This window comes from Gymnoscopelus microlampas (genome assembly GCF_963454915.1).
Source record: "Gymnoscopelus microlampas genome assembly, chromosome: 14".
Taxonomy (NCBI): Eukaryota; Metazoa; Chordata; class Actinopteri; order Myctophiformes; family Myctophidae; genus Gymnoscopelus; species Gymnoscopelus microlampas.
In genome coordinates, this window is record NC_139951.1 from 38,753,118 (window position 1) to 38,772,837 (window position 19,720).

A 19,720-nucleotide genomic window follows, 5' to 3' on the forward strand; every position below is an offset into this window, starting at 1 on the left:
TGTAGATCGGCTATTTTCAAATGGCCGAAATGCATATAGGGCTGAAGTGGTTAATGTGTGTTTTGTAATAATCTACAAAGTAACTAGTGACTAAAGTTTTCAAATCATTGTAGTGGAGTAAAGAGTACAATATTTGCCTCTGAGAAACACAAGCGAAATTGTACTCAAGTACAGTACTTATGTACTTAGTCACTTTCCACCACTGTGTGATACACAGTCAAGAGTCTTGTCTTTTACTGCATGCAGGTTTCTGGTTTACATTGACTTGAATTGTATGTATGTGTTATAAAACGCTCCACTGGCTGCGAGTGCGTCCGTGACGGTTTTACAGCAGACCTCACTTTCATGTGGACAATCAAAGCGGTTCGGGACGGTGATGTGACCCCTGCCGACACCCGTTTGCAACGGCCTTCTTCCACTCTGTCTAACAGAAAACGACAATTAATCACCAATCAAACCCTCTTTATCGGAGACATTTATTTGATAAAAATACAGTTTAGGCAACCTTTACCTTTTTTCTTAACCAAACTCAACAGAAAATGGTATTACACATCCAGCACATGGAACTTTCATGAGATAACACACATTCAAAAATACACAATCCAAACGACTGCAAAACATAATTGCAACACAATAAATTAAGAGATCCAATTAATAAATTACATAGCAGTGCGTAGTCTACGCACTGACACACGCACGCACACGCACACACATACACGTATAATACATAGGAAGGACTAAAATGTTGTCGATTGTGGGTTACATTTAAGAATCTTTGCTTAATTGTTGTAGATTGTGGGTCATTGTTGTAGAGCCTTGGCTATGCCTGCAGCCAGGTGCTCAGCGGTGGGCTTCTCTGCAGAACAGCTAACACACAGGCCTTCTGCTGCCATGGCTTCTGCTGTGGTCGGTCCTATGGCTGCAAACTAGACAACAACAAAAAAACACACACAAAAAAAAACATTTAAACTACATGAACCCTAGCATCCCTCTTCTGGGCATGCCACATTAGGCGAACATTAATGGGATAGTTCACCCCAAAATCGATAGAATTTCAGTGCTCTAAAGCAGTGGTTCTCAAACTTTTTCATGTCAAGGACCCCTAAATTGACACTTATTACCCCACGGACCCCCATTTGAAAGGATATGCCAGGGACCCCCATAAGAGAAGATTTTTACAGCTCTCTTGCAGTGATTCTCAACCATTTTAATTTCAAGGACCCCCAGTTTGACATGCATTAGGGCTACGGACCCCCATTTAATGGCATTTCTATCTCTGGGACCCCAATTCATATTGTAAAATCAATGTTAATTTAACTCTGAGAGTGTACAAATGGAACCAAATGGACCCGTTAGGGTCCATTTGGTTCCATTTGTACACTCTCAGAGTTACAGACCCATAAGGGTCCATTTGGTTCCTGTCCATCATTTAGCTGGGTACCCCCTGGAACCCCCTCAAGTACCCCTGGGGGTCCCCGGACCCCACTTTGAGAACCATGGCTCTAAAGAGCACTGAAAAGCAGGTCAGTGAAATGATGATGATGATGATGATAGGACTGAAGTACCTTCACTTGACTGAGCTGGTCACCCGACAGCCTGCGCACAATCTCGAGGCAAAACTTGACTCCTGACGGGCTGAAGAAAGCTACGCAGGCCGGAGTGCCCTGTGAATACATGAGACAAATTAAAAAGCCTGGTCCTGCAGTATCAATAAGGGAACAGTAATAAAGTAGAAATAGAACCATACACCAGTGTTGATTTTGACACCAAATGTAGTCTTTTGAATAAAATTCCATTTGGTTTTAGTCATATTTTAGTCATCTGAAACGTTTTTGTCTAGCTTTTGTCGACTAAATATCATAAGGTTTTAGTCGACTAAATCTACAGTTGATTTAGTCGACTAAAATGTATTTTGGCGGTGCCTTGATGGCGTCGCAATGGCTGGTTTTACACTTGGAAATAGCCGATTTACAAGCCCACAACGCGTCGCAGCGCGATGCGTTGTGGTCTTGTAGATCTGCTATGCAGGGACTTCCAGAAGCACAGATTTGAGTGACAAATGTTCGCTTTAACTCATTCTAACCCTAACCCGAGAATTTTTTTTTTTTTTTTAAACGTTTGGCAATTCTGGCACTCAATTTTACTACCTATGAGTATGTAAAAGAACAAAAACGAATAAACGAAAAATATTTAAAAATTATGTTGTCCCAGTGCCAGAGTTTTTTTCACAGACAACAAAAAGTGCTTAGGAAGCGAGATACAGCCTTTTTCAGTTCTAAGTCAAACAAGGAGTGGATGGAGCTGCAAATCTTCAGATGATGATATCTTGGGTTCTGAACATGTTTTTTTTTTTTTTTTTAAACTAATTTTTTCAAAAACACGTCAAACACGTCATTGGCACGTTGAGCCATAGCGGTAAAAACACGTGAAACACGTTAATGGCACTCAAAAGAAAATATATATATTCAAAGATTTGCACAAATGTTCAAGATTTTTCAAAAACAGCATATCTACAACAAGCTCGTAGCCACGCTATGAGCTTGTATATCTGCTATTTTTGAATAGCCAAAGTATAAATTAATTGTTATAGCTTATATCTAAAATGACACAGATGCGTTTTCGTATAATGGAAGTCAATGTGGCTTTGTTCGGTGCTGAAACCTTGCCCAAATTTGGAGAGAGACAGCGAGATCCGATACCGACCTCGACGTTGCCATGCCATCGTCGCGACGCTACTGACCGTCGGTTGTTCGGTCGGTTGCGTCGCGACGCTACTGACGGCGACGCGACGCAACCGACCGAACAACCGACGGTCAGTAGCGTCGCGACGCAACCGACCGAACAACCGACAGACCGACCGAACAACCGACGGACCGACCGAACAACCGACCGACCCGCGGAGTCCTTCACGCACCAGGCAACGTCAATTTCCATCCGATCCATCGACCTTATCTGCGCTCTTCTGGCGCAGCCCCCCCCCCCCCACCTGTCCCCCCCACCTGCGTGACCCCCCCCCCCCGGGACCCCCCCCCCGGGACCCCCCCCCGGGACGCCCCCCCGCCCAAGGGGTGGATAGTAATAATTGTATATTTTGCGCATTTGATCCAGAGTAGTTGAGATTTGATTCGGCCATATCTTTCTGAATGTAACTTGTATTTTTATAATTGTATTTTTTATATGATCTGTAAAGTTTATATTTTCATTTGCTACCAGGCATGAATTCATTATAATTTATTATATATATTTTTCCTTATTTTCTTTCTTTATTTACACGTGCGTAATAAACGAAGCATTTTGAGATTTCATCCGCCCAGATCTTTATGAATTTTACTTGAATTATTATAATTTTAATGTTTATATGATCCGTACATTTTATATTTTCATGTGGTATCAGGCATGAATTTATTTTATTATTTTATTTCATGTATTTACATGCGCGCAATTACACGCATCTAACTATTGGACTCAGCTCTGGGGACACGGTGCGGCTGCAGAGTTTACCTTGCAACAGATATGATAGAGCAACTTAAGTGCCTGCAGAACTTAATAATATAAGCACACTTATTCTCCAGGCAGACAGACAGAAACAGTCTGTCTGTCTGTCTGTCTGTCTGTCTGTCTGTCTGTCTGTCGGTATATTATGTTACGAGCGACCAGAGTCGCTGTCCTGGCGGAGACCGCGGAGTCCTTCATGCCACCAGGCAACGTCAATTTCCATCCGATCCATCGACCATATCTGCACTCTTCTGGTGCAGCCCCCCACCCACCGGACCCCCCCTCGGCCCAGGGTTTCACTCCTAATAATGTTATATTTTGCGCATTATTGACACAGAGGTTGAGATCTGTCATTCATTTCCACGCGCGTATACGCACGTATCTATCTATCTATCTGTCTATCTATCTATATATCTATCTATCTATCTATCCATCTGTCAATTAAACTATCATCTGTCACAAGGGTTTTCAGCCCAAGGACCCCCTGAGAGAGAGATGAAGCCGGGACCCCTCTATATAAGCTCAGAATCGACAGCAGCTATATTTATTTTATTTTAATGTCAATAAAATGTATTCTCTAAATATTATAGGCTACTAATATTTCCTGAATGAATTAACTTGGTAAATAGGGTCGGGATGACATGTTGCTATAGTCATTAATTACCCCAACCAACATCAAAGTTACCGTGCATTATCATTAAATCAAATAAAAGTTTATTATTACATCTGTCTTGCCTGTATGTCCTTTCACGAAAGCAATTGGCACTACTTTATTTAGTGTCCAAGCATTTGGAGAGATTCAGTTTTAACCTATAACTCATCTCTGAAGTGTCTATGTTACTTCTGTGTATTAATTATGAGTTGATTAATACTCAATAAAATGATACATGTTGAAATGTAACTTTCGGATCAGCGCGCATCATGCGCTGTAATTTCTCCTTCACTTTGCTGCCCAAAAATAGCTGATCTACAAGCTCACAACGCATCAGCGGGACGTTTTGAGGAAATCCGATATTTTTGGAGAAGCTCTTCTGTCTATTTAAATGTTCTGTATGAGTCATAATAGTAGCCTGGTTATTAATCTACAATCACCATTTAACGCCGTTGATGAAATGACTGAGCGCGTGTCTGAGCGCATGTCAGGGTGTGTGTGTGTGTGTGTGTGTGTGTGTGTGTGTGTGTGTGTGTGTGTGTGTGTGTGTGTGTGTGTGTGTGTGTGTGTGTGTGTGTGTGTCTGTGTGTGTGTGTGTGTGTGTGTGTGTGTGTGTGTGTGTGTGTGTGTGTGTGTGTGTGTGTGTGTGTCTATCTCCAGCAATGTACCGCTTGCCTACAGCTGCCCGCCCCTAAACCCACAAAAATATACAATATAGAGGGGGTCCCTGCTTAATCTTTCTCTCAGCTAGGGGGTCCTTGGGCTGAAAACCCTTGTGACAGATGATAGCCGTTTGAAAATCGCGCAAGAATTAACAGCTAAACTGTTGATAAATAGATAGATAGACAGACGAACAGACAGACAGACAGACAGACAGACAGACAGACAGACAGACAGACAGACCCAGGCCGTGGGAGGCACTCAATCACACTAACCGATGCGCTTTCTTAATTATAATATATAAGAATAATAATTATAATAATCCTACACTTCGCATATATAAATTATTATATTATGACCATACACTAACCACTTCCGACCTATGTTATACGCTATTTGAAAATAGCAGATCTACAAGCTCACAATAACGAAGCTTGTAGATCTGCTATTTGTTGAACAATCACCGCGTTGGGACCGCGTTGGGGGGGTGGCAGCTGTACCGCTGGAGATAGATAGTTAGATAGATAGATAGATAGATAGATAGATAGATAGATAGATAGATAGATAGATAGATAGATAGATAGATAGTTATATAGATAGATAGATAGATAGATAGATAGATAGATAGATAGATAGATAGATAGATAGATAGATATTTAGATAGATTTAAAGATAGACAGACAGACACACAGACACGCCTTTTTTTAGGGTAAGTTTATTTCATTTTTCATTTCTGAAACAGCTCCATTGGCAGCGCAAAGGTGGAGCTTGGGGGTCCCTAATAAAACCACCAAAAAGGTTAGACTACAATGGGCTATATACATGTAAAGTCGACGTTGTGTATTATTATGTTACGTGCGTAATTACGCGCGTCGCAAAAATCTGATTGATATCGTTAGATAAAGTTCATAATTAAATATAATATATTCATGACTGATACCAAATGAAAATATAAACTTGAAAGATCATAGAAACATTAAAATTATAAGAATTCAAGTACAATTGGCAGAGATATGGCCTAATCAAATCTCAACCGCTCTCTGTCTCCTGCACAAATTATGCTGACTCTCGACGGCGTCGGTTGAGTTGGTTGTGCGTCGCAACGGTACCGACGCCGTCAGTAGCGGCGCGACGCTACTGACGGCGTCGGTCAGTAGCGACGCCGTCAGTAGCGGCGCGACGCTACTGACTGCGTCGGTCAGTAGCGACGCCGTCAGTAGCGGCGCGACGCTAATGACGGCGTCGGTAGCGTTGCGACGCACAACCAACGCAACCGACGCCGTCGAGACCCAACCGACGAAACCGACGCCGTTGGTTGACTCCGTCGGGCCACCCATGGAGTCGATCCTTCATGGCACCGCAACGTCAATTTATCGACCAAGACGACCATATCTGCGATCTTCTGGCGCAGCCCCCCCCCCCCCCCACACCTGCGTGCCCCCCCCCACCTGCGTGCCCCCCCCCCCCCCCCCCGATCAACAAGCTCTGAAGCACGATACAGAGTCTGCTGCATTGGATCTGCTCTTTGATGCTCTTGGATGCCGCACATGATTTTTCAAAGTAATTACGCACGTAACATAATCATACACAACGTGTACTGTACATCCCACTGTAGGCTAGCCCCACAAGCTATCCCCGTGCCACCCCGACCCCCCCCCCCCCCCCCCCGGAGCCCCTCCGCCAAGCCCAGGGGGTCACTCATAACTATTGTAGGTCAGCATAATTTGTGCAGGAGACAGAAAGCGGTTGAGATTTGATTAGGCCATATCTCTGCCAATTTGTACTTGAATTCTTATAATTTTAATGTTTCTATGATCTTTCAAGTTTATATTTTCATTTGGTATCAGTCATGAATATATTATATTTAATTATGAACTTTATCTAACGATATCAATCAGATTTTTGCGACGCGCGTAATTACGCACGTAACATAATAATACACAACGTCGACTTTACATGTATATAGCCCATTGTAGTCTAACCTTTTTGGTGGTTTTATTAGGGACCCCCAAGCTCCACCTTTGCGCTGCCAATGGAGCTGTTTCAGAAATGAAAAATGAAATAAACTTACCCTAAAAAAAGGCGTGTCTGTGTGTCTGTCTGTCTATCTTTTAATCTATCTAAATATCTCATCTATCTATCTATCTATCTATCTATCTATCTATCTATCTATCAATCTATCTCCAGCGGTACAGCTGCCACCCCCCAAGCGCGGTCCCAACGCGGTGATTGTTCAACAAATAGCAATCTAACCAAAGCTTAGCCCGTTTATTGTGAGCTTGTAGATCTGCTATTTTCAAATAGCGTATAACATAGGTCGGAAGTGGTTAGTGTATGGTCATAATATAATAATTCATATATGCGAAGTGTAGGATTATTATAATTATTATTCTTATATATTATAATTAAGAAAGCGCATCGGTTAGTGTGATTGAGGCCTCCCACGGCCTGGGTCTGTCTGTCTGTCTGTCTGTCTGTCTGTCTGTCTGTCTGTCTGTCTGTCTGTCTGTCTGTCTGTCTGTGTTGTCTTGTCTATCCTTTGCTATCTATTTATCAACAGTTTAGCTGTTAATTCTTGCGCGATTTTCAAACGGCTATCATCTGTCACAAGGGTTTTCAGCCCAAGGACCCCCTAGCTGAGAGAAAGATTAAGCAGGGACCCCCTCTATATTGTATATTTTTGTGGGTTTAGGGGCGGGCAGCTGTAGGCAAGCGGTACATTGCTGGAGATAGACACACACACACACACACACACACACACACACACACACACACACACACACACACACACACACACACACACACACACACACACACACACACACACACACACACACACACACACACACACACACACACACACACACACACACACACACACACACCCTGACATGCGCTCAGACACGCGCTCAGTCATTTCATCAACGGCGTTAAATGGTGATTGTAGATTAATAACCAGGCTACTGTTATGACTCATACAGAACATTTAAATAGACAGAAGAGCTTCTCCAAAAATATCGGATTTCCTCAAAACGTCCCGCTGATGCGTTGTGAGCTTGTAGATCAGCTATTTTTGGGCAGCAAAGTGAAGGAGAAATTACAGCGCATGATGCGCGCTGATCCGAAAGTTACATTTCAACATGTATCATTTTATTGAGTATTAATCAACTCATAATTAATACACAGAAGTAACATAGACACTTCAGAGATGAGTTATAGGTTAAAACTGAATCTCTCCAAATGCTTGGACACTAAATAAAGTAGTGCCAATTGCTTTCGTGAAAGGACATACAGGCAAGACAGATGTAATAATAAACTTTTATTTGATTTAATGATAATGCACGGTAACTTTGATGTTGGTTGGGGTAATTAATGACTATAGCAACATGTCATCCCGACCCTATTTACCAAGTTAATTCATTCAGGAAATATTAGTAGCCTATAATATTTAGAGAATACATTTTATTGACATTAAAATAAAATAAATATAGCTGCTGTCGATTCTGAGCTTATATAGAGGGGTCCCGGCTTCATCTCTCTCTCAGGGGGTCCTTGGGCTGAAAACCCTTGTGACAGATGATAGTTTAATTGACAGATGGATAGATAGATAGATAGATATATAGATAGATAGACAGATAGATAGATAGATACGTGCGTATACGCGCGTGGAAATGAATGACAGATCTCAACCTCTGTGTCAATAATGCGCAAAATATAACATTATTAGGAGTGAAACCCTGGGCCGAGGGGGGGTCCGGTGGGTGGGGGGCTGCACCAGAAGAGTGCAGATATGGTCGATGGATCGGATGGAAATTGACGTTGCCTGGTGGCATGAAGGACTCCGCGGTCTCCGCCAGGACAGCGACTCTGGTCGCTCGTAACATAATATACCGACAGACAGACAGACAGACAGACAGACAGACAGACAGACAGACTGTTTCTGTCTGTCTGCCTGGAGAATAAGTGTGCTTATATTATTAAGTTCTGCAGGCACTTAAGTTGCTCTATCATATCTGTTGCAAGGTAAACTCTGCAGCCGCACCGTGTCCCCAGAGCTGAGTCCAATAGTTAGATGCGTGTAATTGCGCGCATGTAAATACATGAAATAAAATAATAAAATAAATTCATGCCTGATACCACATGAAAATATAAAATGTACGGATCATATAAACATTAAAATTATAATAATTCAAGTAAAATTCATAAAGATCTGGGCGGATGAAATCTCAAAATGCTTCGTTTATTACGCACGTGTAAATAAAGAAAGAAAATAAGGAAAAATATATATAATAAATTATAATGAATTCATGCCTGGTAGCAAATGAAAATATAAACTTTACAGATCATATAAAAAATACAATTATAAAAATACAAGTTACATTCAGAAAGATATGGCCGAATCAAATCTCAACTACTCTGGATCAAATGCGCAAAATATACAATTATTACTATCCACCCCTTGGGCGGGGGGGCGTCCCGGGGGGGGGTCCCGGGGGGGGGTCCCGGGGGGGGGGGGGGTCACGCAGGTGGGGGGGACAGGTGGGGGGGGGGGGCTGCGCCAGAAGAGCGCAGATAAGGTCGATGGATCGGATGGAAATTGACGTTGCCTGGTGCGTGAAGGACTCCGCGGGTCGGTCGGTTGTTCGGTCGGTCCGTCGGTTGTTCGGTCGGTCCGTCGGTTGTTCGGTCGGTTGCGTCGCGACGCTACTGACCGTCGGTTGTTCGGTCGGTTGCGTCGCGTCGCCGTCAGTAGCGTCGCGACGCAACCGACCGAACAACCGACGGTCAGTAGCGTCGCGACGATGGCATGGCAACGTCGAGGTCGGTATCGGATCTCGCTCCTCCTGGATTTGGAGTCATACTGTCATAGATAATGTAATGTTATAGACGATAAATGTCATAGATCACTGATGTTGGTGAGGCTGGTCAAATGAAGTCTAAAGATCCACATTGGAGCCAAGCCGTTTCTATGAGGATCCCGAGATCCATATGATTTCCTAGTTCTATATATATTTTTATTCGCCTTTATTGACAGGACAGTAGGTTGACAGGAAATGGGGCCGTCGGGGGTCGGGACTCGAACCCGCGACACGCTGTCAGGCTACACTGACTGGACCGCTACGCCATCGGTCCAGGCCTCCTAGTTCTATTTTAACACGTCCTTTCTGTCTTAACGCCTGGGCATTTATTGCTTGCAATGCATGCATGTGTGTGCCTTTGTTAAACGTTTTTTTTTTTTTGCATCAATAAGTAATAATCTAGTCATGTGACATAAGTACAGTGGTGGAAAAAGTACTCAAAAGCTTTACTTAAGTAAAAGTACCAATACTGCAATATAAAAATACTCTGTTACAAAGTAAAAGTCCAGAATTAAACATTTACTTGAGTAAAAGTACAAAAGTATTGGCATCAAAATGTACTTAAAGTACCAAAAGTAAAAGTACTAAATATTTGAAAATAGCAGATCTACAAGCTCACAACGCGTCGCGATGCGACGCGTTGTGAGCTTGTAGATCTGCTATTTTCAAATAGCCTAGGTATAAAATATGGCTAAAGTGGTTACTGTAGGTTTCATTATATCATAATTTATATCTGAAAAGTAACTAGTAACTAAAGTTTTCAAGTAAATGTAGTGGAGTAAAAGTACAATATTTGCCTCTGAGATGTAGCGGAGTAGAAGTAAAAGTGTTGGAAATTGGAAATACTCGAGTAAAGTACAAATACCTCAAAATTGTACTTAAGTACAGTACTTAAGTAAATGTACTTAGTTACTTTCCACCACTGCATAAGTACCTGTTCTGTGAAATGGTTCTTCACATTCCTCTCCAGATCTGGATGCTCGGAGGTTTGATAGACAGTCAGCGTCTCCAGGGACACTCCTGAAACAAAAGAAACCCAAATCCCACGGGGAGCAATAATTACCATCTTCTCATAATTAGTGCGAGGCCAGTGGGAATTCTGTCACCTTGAGTTTTAACCCATTAAGACCGGGATAAGCATCTGGGTCATTTTAAGATGTATTTGGCTATTCAAAAAATAGCAGATATACAAGCTCATGGCGCCGCACTATGAGCTTGTAGATGTGCTATTTTTTTTGTGTGCAAATATTTCAATATATGTCATTTTTTTGAAGCAAACATTTTTAACTCAAATCTTTGCTTCTGGGGGATTCTACAAATGTCTTCTAAAATCCTTTTACTTGTGTTGTTATATCAGTGGTTCTCAACCTTATTTCATGTCAAGGACCCCCAAAATGATGTCCTTGACATGACGCATTTGTCAGCGGACCCCCATCTCAAAATATTTTGTTCCAGGGACTCCCAGAAGCAAAGATTTGAGTAAAATGAGTTAAAAAACGATTTTCCAAAAAATAGCAGATCTACAAGCTCATAGCGCGGCACTCGGTGCCGCGCTATGAGCTTGTAGATCTGCTATTTTTGAATAGCCCAAAGTATAAAATAATGGTTTACTGTAAGTGGTCACACAGATGCGTTCCCGGTCTTAATGGGTTAATTTTGGAGGAGAAGGAAAATGCTTACCATTTTCCCTCAAAGCCGTGGGCAGGACTTCTCTTTTGATTGAACCGCAGGGGAAGAAGAGTGGTAAAATATTTGTGTCCTCTCCTGAAGATGACAATTTCAGTTATGAGGGCATATCATCATCGGGTCAATAACACACTTTTATCATCTATTATCCTAACTTATATTTGACAGTGGTAGAATGAAAGTACGTACGTTCGAGGATGAGGCGCGAAAGAACATCCGCCGTCCCGGTATCCTCTCCCAAAGGATTCAGACCTAGATTCTGCACTGTGGAAGATACAGTAACACACACAACGAGTCATTGTACAGTACAGTGTGTCACATGTTCATACCGACACACCAGGAAACACAATCATTTCTAAAATGATGATACTGAACTATTACATTTTTATGATTCATGTCAAACAATTTTTTCGGCATAACTGCAGGAGGCAAGCCGTCTAGAAGAGGGTGAGAGCGTGTGCGCGCGTGTGTGTGTCTGTTTGTGTTCAGAATCAGGGATAATGTCTTGTGCAGGCAGCCAGTAGGCCAAGGAAGGCCTTTTTTTTTATACTTTCAAGAACTTTCAATGTATACGTGCAAGTCATTGTCAGGTTGGAGACTTTGGGGATGACTTGACGTCATAGACTGGCCACATGCCGTTATTAAACCTCACTTTTAACCATATGAACCCTAGCATCACTATTTTGGGGTGAACACTCTGTGAAGAAAGCTGATCAAGCTCACAACGCATCGCAACGCATTGTGAGCTTGCAGTTTGGCTATTTTTGGCAAAGATGATTGGTGTAGAGGGAAAAGAAAAAGGGCCTAGTATAGAGCCTTGACTCCGGTCAACTAAGTATACAGTATATGGCTTTAGTCAGTGGTTGGTTTTCAACCATTTTCATATCAAGGTCCATTATTTATTCGGCATTTGAGCCACTGGCCACCGTTTGATGAGATTTAGCCTCTCAGACTCAAAACTTTTAATATTTTGTCATTGTTGGATAACATTTCGTGCTGTATTGATGTTGGTACCATAGGAGAGATAACAGGCAAACGTTGATCAAAATAACAATTCTTCTACATTCTCTAATTGTGTGACTTCTTGTAAATTAAGTAATGCGGATGTTGAACAATAATGTAACTCTTGAGAGAGTAAAATGAAACCAAATGGACCCGTAAGGGTCCATTTGGTTTCATTTTACGCTCTCAAGAGTTAAAGATCTAATAAGAGTCCATTTGGTTACCAACTCTCCATTTAGCTGGGGACCACCTGATACCCCTTCAAGGACCACTGGTTGAGAAACACTGGTTTAAAGTGGCTAAGCAATAACAAATGGATAGGAAAGGAAGCCTCCTCGCTTGGAGGAACAGGGGGGGGGGGGGGGGGGTGAGGTGCATAAACACCAAACACCTTGGGTCTGTATCACAGCAAACTGTCACTTGTGTTCAGCCCCAGATCCTGTTGACTGAGTGCGGTCGGTCACATCAATTGACAGCTTGCTGTGACCTCCAGGTGTTTGCCACAAAGAAGTTCTGAACGCAGTATAACAGTATAAATGGTAAATGCTAATGGTGCATTTATATAGCGCTAACATTCACCCACATTCACACACACACATTCATATACATCGATGGCAGAGGAAACCATGCAAGGCACCAACCTGCTCATCGAGAGCTAGGGATGTCCGATATTATCGGCCTCCCGATATTATCGGCCGATATTAGCATAAAAATTGATATCGGGAAAATATCGGTATCGGTTTTTGAAAAAATAAAAATGTTTTTTTTTTTTTTGCTTTATAAATAAGTTACAGGAGTTCTTACTGTATATGGTGTGTGTGATATGAAATTTGAGCTTACCCTAATCACAATAATCCCCGCATATATCGGTATCGGTTGATATCGGTATCGGTAATTAAGAGTTAGACAATATCGGTATATCGGTTATCGGTAAAAAAGCCAATATCGGACAACCCTATCGAGAGCAATTAGGGGTTCAGGGGACACGTCGACACTAATTCTGGGGGAGCCCGGGATCGAACTGGGAATCTCACGGTTGCCATCCGACCCGCTCTACCAGCCACTCTACCCCTGAGCCACTGCCCGCCCAGTATCATTCACCATGCAACAAACTTGAGAATTTAAATTAGAACGAGGAAATGTTGCCTCCATTACTCTCACCTAGTGCTGCGGTTGCCCTTCCGACCACGTAGACGGACTTGGAATTCCATTTTTCTTTCACAGAATTGTTCCACTCTGAAAATGTTTTGGAAATATTCAAGTTTAGTTCAAATGATTTTAGTGTGTTCGACATCATCGTTATTTCAAGTTTCAATCAGGCAAGAAAGGTCGGACACAGAGGTGATAAAAGGTGTTTTTCTACATAGTCCAGTGGTTGAGGCCACCACCCGACTGACATCTGATATTCAGCCATTTTCACTCCCAAACTCCAAGCTCTTTGGCTTCTTCTCCTGGACGTGTTTTAGAAGGTGAATTCACTCTGTTGCCATCGGGGCGTCGTTACGTTTTACGTGCTTGTAAAACTAACCGCCATGTTAAATTGTTCATCCCCTGGGCAATATGACTTATATATGCTCCGTGGGCTTTTTATTTCCACTTTATTTAAAGAATATATATCATATTTTTACCAAATTACTTGATTTCCCCCAACATTTAGCTCCTTGGGAGTATTTGTTTGTCCGTATGTTATTGTACATCTCCGTTACTGCTTGAGACCAACTGTCCCTAGGAGGTATAAATAAAGTTGTTTTGAAGTTGAATAGGTCTTGAATAGTCAGACATGAATAGAATCAGTGCTGGAAGAAGTACTCAGATATTTCACTTAAGCAAAAGAAGTAGCAATACCACAATATAAATAAATACACTCTGTTACAAGTAAAAGGCCTGTGTTCAAAATGTTACTTGAGTAGAAGTACAAAAGTATTGGCATCAAAATATACTTAAAGTACCAAAAGTAAAATGTTTGAAAATATGCACCGAGTGCCACACTATGAGCTCGTAGATCTGCTATTTTTTCAAACATTTGTAACTCAAATCTTTGCTTCTGGGGGGGTCCCTGGAACTAAATATTTTGAGATGGGGGTCCGCAGCCAAACACCTATAGTTTTGGGGGTCCTTGACATGAAAAGGTTTGAGCACCACTGATATCATAGCAACATACGTTTTTCAGAAACCTGTTAGGATTTAGAAGACATTGGTAGCTTCTTCTTGTTTCCAATAGGCCCTCTGGCACCGCCTAGTGGCCACGGACCCACTTTGAAAGGCTGTGTGTGTACCAGTGGTGTAAAGTAGCTAAGTACATTTACTCAAGTACTATACTGAACAACAATTTTGAGGTATTTTTTTTTTTACTTTAATGGAGTATTTTGTTAGGCAAGACAGCATTTTCTGTCAGTGCTCCATCTGCCTGGAATGAGCTCCAGAGGTCCTTGAAAATCAAATCACTTCCATCCTTAGGTCATTTCAGGTTTTGAGTGCTGTGCTTTCTGTTTTCTGTACTCTGATTCACGTATCTTATGTTCCTATTATGTGAATGTCTATTCCTGTTGATTACGGTGTTCTGTATCTCGGCTACATTGAAAATGAGGGCCTGCCCCTCAACTGTACTCCGAGCTGAAATGAAGGTTATGATGATGATGATGATGATGATTTCCAATTGTCAATACTTTTACTTCTATTCCACTACATCTCAGAAGGCAAATATTGTACTTTTACTCCACTGCAATTATTTGAAAACTTTAGTTACGAGTTACTTTGCAGATATACATTATCATATTATAAAACATACATACATGAACCACTTTAGCCCTATTTTATACATAGGCTATTTTCAAACATTTCACTCTTGGTACTTTAACCCATTGAGACCTGAAGCCAATTCTACATGTCTCCTGAATCTCAACAGTATTCTGAAAAACGTATGTTTCTATATCAGTGGTTCTCAATCTTTTTCATGTCAAGGACCCCCAAAATTATCAAAATATTTTGTTCCAGGGACCCCCCCAGAAGCAAAGATTTGAGTTAAAAATGTTCGCTTTAAAAATATATATATTCAAAGATTTGCACACATTTTCACGAATTTAAAAAAATAGCAGATCTGCAAGCTCGTAGCGCGGCACTCGGTGCCGCGCTACGAGCTTGTAGATCTGCTATTTTTGAATAGCCCAAAGTGTGAAATAATGCTTTTTAGCTCAAATCTAAAAATGATACCAATATCAGTAAATTTTTTATTCCGGACTTTTACTTGTAACAGAGTACTTCTACATTTCGGTATTGATACTACTACTTTTCCCACCGGCTGGTGTGTACTAACTAACTAACCTTCTCTCCGTTGCTCTGCCTGTAGGCACATGGCGACGGCCTCCACGGCTCTAGGACTGGTAAACACCAGTCCTCCATGTTTGTCTGGCTGAAAGAGCTGCAGGGGAGAGAGCAGAGCAGAGAGACACGAACTCGTCATAATAACAGCTGCAACGGCACACAACAAGGAATCCACACTTTATGCGCTGCTTTAGAAGTGATTTTACCTTATCTGACAAGGTATTTAATGAGACAAACTTGAAAGACAGCACAGGAATTAGGGTTGCTTTATGACCATGGGATGCCAACTCCTGTGGAAGTAAAAAAAATGATACGTGCATGTCATCATACTGTCTGCTGTGTAATAACTTAACCCATTAAGACCTGGAACTGTGTCATTTTTTAGATTTGAGCTAAAAAGCATTATTTTACACTTTGGGCTACTCAAAAATAGCAGATCTACAAGCTCATAGCGCGGCACCGAGTGCCGCGCTATGAGCTTGTAGATCTGCTATTTTTGAAAAATCGTGAAAATGTGTGCAAATCTTTGAATATATATATATTTTTAAAGCAAACATTTTGTAACTCAAATTTGTGCTTCTGGGGGGTCCCTGGAACAACATATTTTGATGGGGGTCCGCGGTCAAATACATATAATTCTGGGGGTCCTTGAGATGAAAAAGATTGAGCACCACTGATATAGAAACATACGTTTTTCAGAATACTGTTGAGATTTAGGAGACATGTAGAATGAGGTCTCAATGGGTTAAGGTAGGGTAAGTGATTAAATAGCTATATATTCTGATAGTACTCAATTGCTATAGAGTAAAAATGCATTTTCAGGTCGGGATACCAATTTTATCCAATAAGGATAGAGAACTCGGACAGGATACAGATTAAACAAGTGAAATTGGAAGTGATGGCACAAAGAAACGTGCAGACAAAATTGGAACACTATAGAAATGAGGCTGATAAATGGGTACTCTCTCTTGATTGACCGACACTTTGCAACCCACCTGAATTTTTTTTTTCTGTTTATAGAAGAGCTGGAGAGCCGGGTAGACCCTAGTTACTGAACAAACACTCTCTAAAGCAGTGGTTTTCAACCTTTTTCATGCCAAGAAACCCCAAAAAATGGAACCCCCTCAAGCATCACTGGTGGTCCCCTGACCACTGGTTGAGAACCACTGCTCTAAACTTTAAGCAATGATTATTATCATAAAATAGTGCTTTAGTGCTCTATTGTTACATATTTTTCTAAACTTTTTTCAAAAATGTGGAATGCTGAAAACAGCACATTTAAAAGACAAAGAAAAGGTGACACACACCACATCATGGTGCCAATTGTTGTGAGCTTATAGATCTGCTATTTTGACATGACACAAATCATACAATGAACGAAGTATTAAACAGATTATCAGCTTTTACCTTGATGTAAGGGTCAGGGCCTGAGTTTCCCTCTTTTGGCTCTTTCAGAAGCAGGACATGCATGTTGATAGAGGTTGTTGATCACTGCAGAAATAGAATAGAAATTACAATCCAATAGTGCTGGAAAAATGAAGTGAATGATTCAAATGCATGTCAAGAAAAGGAGGATAGAGGGTGTGAATGAGTATAGCAAGAAAACTACACACCCAACTGTCATGTGCAACTTACTGATAACAATGTGGCTGCCCTGTGATAAACAATTATTCTGTAACTGAGTTATACGACTTATTATTATATTATAATTATTATCACTATCACCAATATATTAATAATAAACTTATGTTTTTATAGCCCATTTCATACAAAACATGCAACTCAAATTGCTTAAAGTGATTCAAAAACAAAAACAGGAAAACAGATTAAAAGGAAGCAAGCGAGAAAAATAGAGTGCTTTGCATTAAAATAGTTAAGATTATCAGGCCTGTTAAAAATGATAATCGGCTGACTCGTTAACCAGATCCAAAGCCACTTCGAGAATATGCTTTAGGCTGTGCTAACCAACTATTACTGGATTCTCTTTGATGGGTTCGCTGATGTCAGACTCCGTATCTATGACACGTTTAGGTCTCTATGACGACTTCGTAGGTCGATTGTCTCCATCTATGGGGATCTCCATATATACAGTAGGCTAGTGCTGGCAAATATGCCCTGAATGTTTTCTACAAGGCCTTTAGTCCATAATCAATCAAAATAATAAAAAATGACAAATAATGCCTTAACATTGTGAAAATATTTGCTATAGAAAGGCGAGGATAAAGAAAATATATTGTGTAATTTAAAGATTTCAACATAGCCTTCCTCTCTAAGCTCTTTAGGTAAAGGTGTTCCATACTTGGGACATTGTAACAGGCGCATAAGTGAAGAAACCTGGGTAGGAAAGGTTAGCCTGAATCTCTAAATAATCTAGCAAGTACCAAGCCTGTAGGAGACATGTGGTTCTCAAACCTTTTCATGTCAAGGACCCCCAAATTGACACTTATTAGCCTGCGGACCCCCATTTGAAAAGATATGCCAAGGACCCCCAACGGCTCTAGCAGTTCATTTCCAACCATGTTAATTTCAAGGACCCCCAGTTTGACATGCATTAGGCTACGGACCGCCATTTAATGGCATTTCTATCTCAGGGACTCCAATTTATATTGTAAAAGCAATGTTAATTTAACTCTGAGAGTGTACAAATGGTTCCATTTGTACACTCTCAGAGTTACAGACTCATAAGGGTCCATTTATTGGTGCTCGACTACCCATCATTTAGCTGGGGACCGCATGGAACTCCCTCAAGGACCCCTGGGGGTCCCTGGACCCCACTTTGAGAAGCAATGACATAGGGCCCGTGAAGGAACATTGAAGCTTATATGGTTGGTTGGAGCTGCAGTAAGCCTTGATACAAGACCTGTCATATATTCATATTATTATGACCAGCAGCTGAGCCATTGTAAATGTACATAATAAGCATTATGTTGGCCATTCCTCTGGTTCTCAATCAGTGGCTCGGGGACCACCAAAGCACAAAATATTTTCAGATGGGGTTCCGCGGCCAAATGTATATCAATTTAGGGGGTCATTGGCATGAAAAGGGTTGAAAACCACTGCTTATACACTGACCACAGTCTTTTGTTTACATTAAAAGGGGGAAGTGGCGAGAACTACAGCTGATCTCCTACATTTGCCCAATGTAATGTCACCATGGGACCTGACAACAACACAGTACAATCATAACCGTTGTATTACGCCTATAAGTGACATGCATTGCTCAAAACAATCCCCCCAAAATAACCAATATAAAGAGGAATCTTGCATGTAAACACTGTACCTCCACATCCCACAGTCGATCCATTCCACTACTAACTACAGTCAAGAAGGGGGGGTGTCGTTGAGACTTATCATATAGCTTACTGGCCATATTTCAAATTATACAAACTAAATGCTAAATAATAGCTAATACAATAATTCATTGTTAATTTTTACACAAACTTTAGTTCAAGATAATGTCTTTACGATCTAAAAACGTGTCCTTGCTTTTTTATCCCAAGTGGTTTATTCCATTCGATCGACGTGAAACCTGTGTGTGAAACTGAGCGGCCATTTTGGCTCCGACGCTTATCAGTGATGGCGCCGTGAGAGCATCTTGAGCCACAATGGCGGCCACGGCGTTCCAGTTTCTCAGCTCGCGCTTAAGGTCGTCCCATAATCAGTGTTGCCAGGTCTGCTTATTATAAGCGACTTTGGGCTTGTTTTTCTGTAAAGTTGGTTGTTTGGGCTTGAAGTTGTTTCTAAAGTGTAGTTGCTCATGTGGGGTTCCTTCATAATGTTGTTTAAACCAGTGGTGCACCAGATTTGTGTTGTTCAAAACATAATATTCAAAATGTTTTCTCAAGATCTGTTTTCATCCAGTTGCTTATTTCTCTCGCATCTGGCAACACTGGCTATAACCAGGGTTGCCAGATCTGCTTATTATAATTTCCCCGCAATATTTTATTTGAAAATAGCCGACCTACAAGCTCATAACGCGTCGCATCACGACGCGTTGTAAGCTTGTAGATCTGCTATTTTCAAATAGCTGATGTATATGTTAAAG

The 19,720-nt window shown here is 41.3% G+C and overlaps 1 protein-coding gene across 1 annotated transcript; it reads right to left on the bottom strand.

Annotated features, from left to right (window-relative positions):
* Nucleotides 1–477: 477 nt before the first annotated feature.
* Nucleotides 478–18,978, bottom strand: uros (uroporphyrinogen III synthase). Its single transcript, XM_084078461.1, has 10 exons — nt 18,956–18,978; nt 17,083–17,166; nt 15,882–15,965; nt 15,676–15,772; nt 13,516–13,590; nt 11,542–11,616; nt 11,347–11,430; nt 10,601–10,686; nt 1,566–1,664; nt 478–926 (listed from the first exon to the last, which is right to left on the bottom strand). Exons 2-10 carry the CDS (start codon nt 17,143–17,145, stop codon nt 801–803), a joined length of 789 nt encoding a protein of 262 aa, XP_083934587.1. The 5' UTR covers nt 17,146–17,166; nt 18,956–18,978; the 3' UTR covers nt 478–800.
* Between the last annotated feature and the right edge of the window lie 742 nt (nt 18,979–19,720).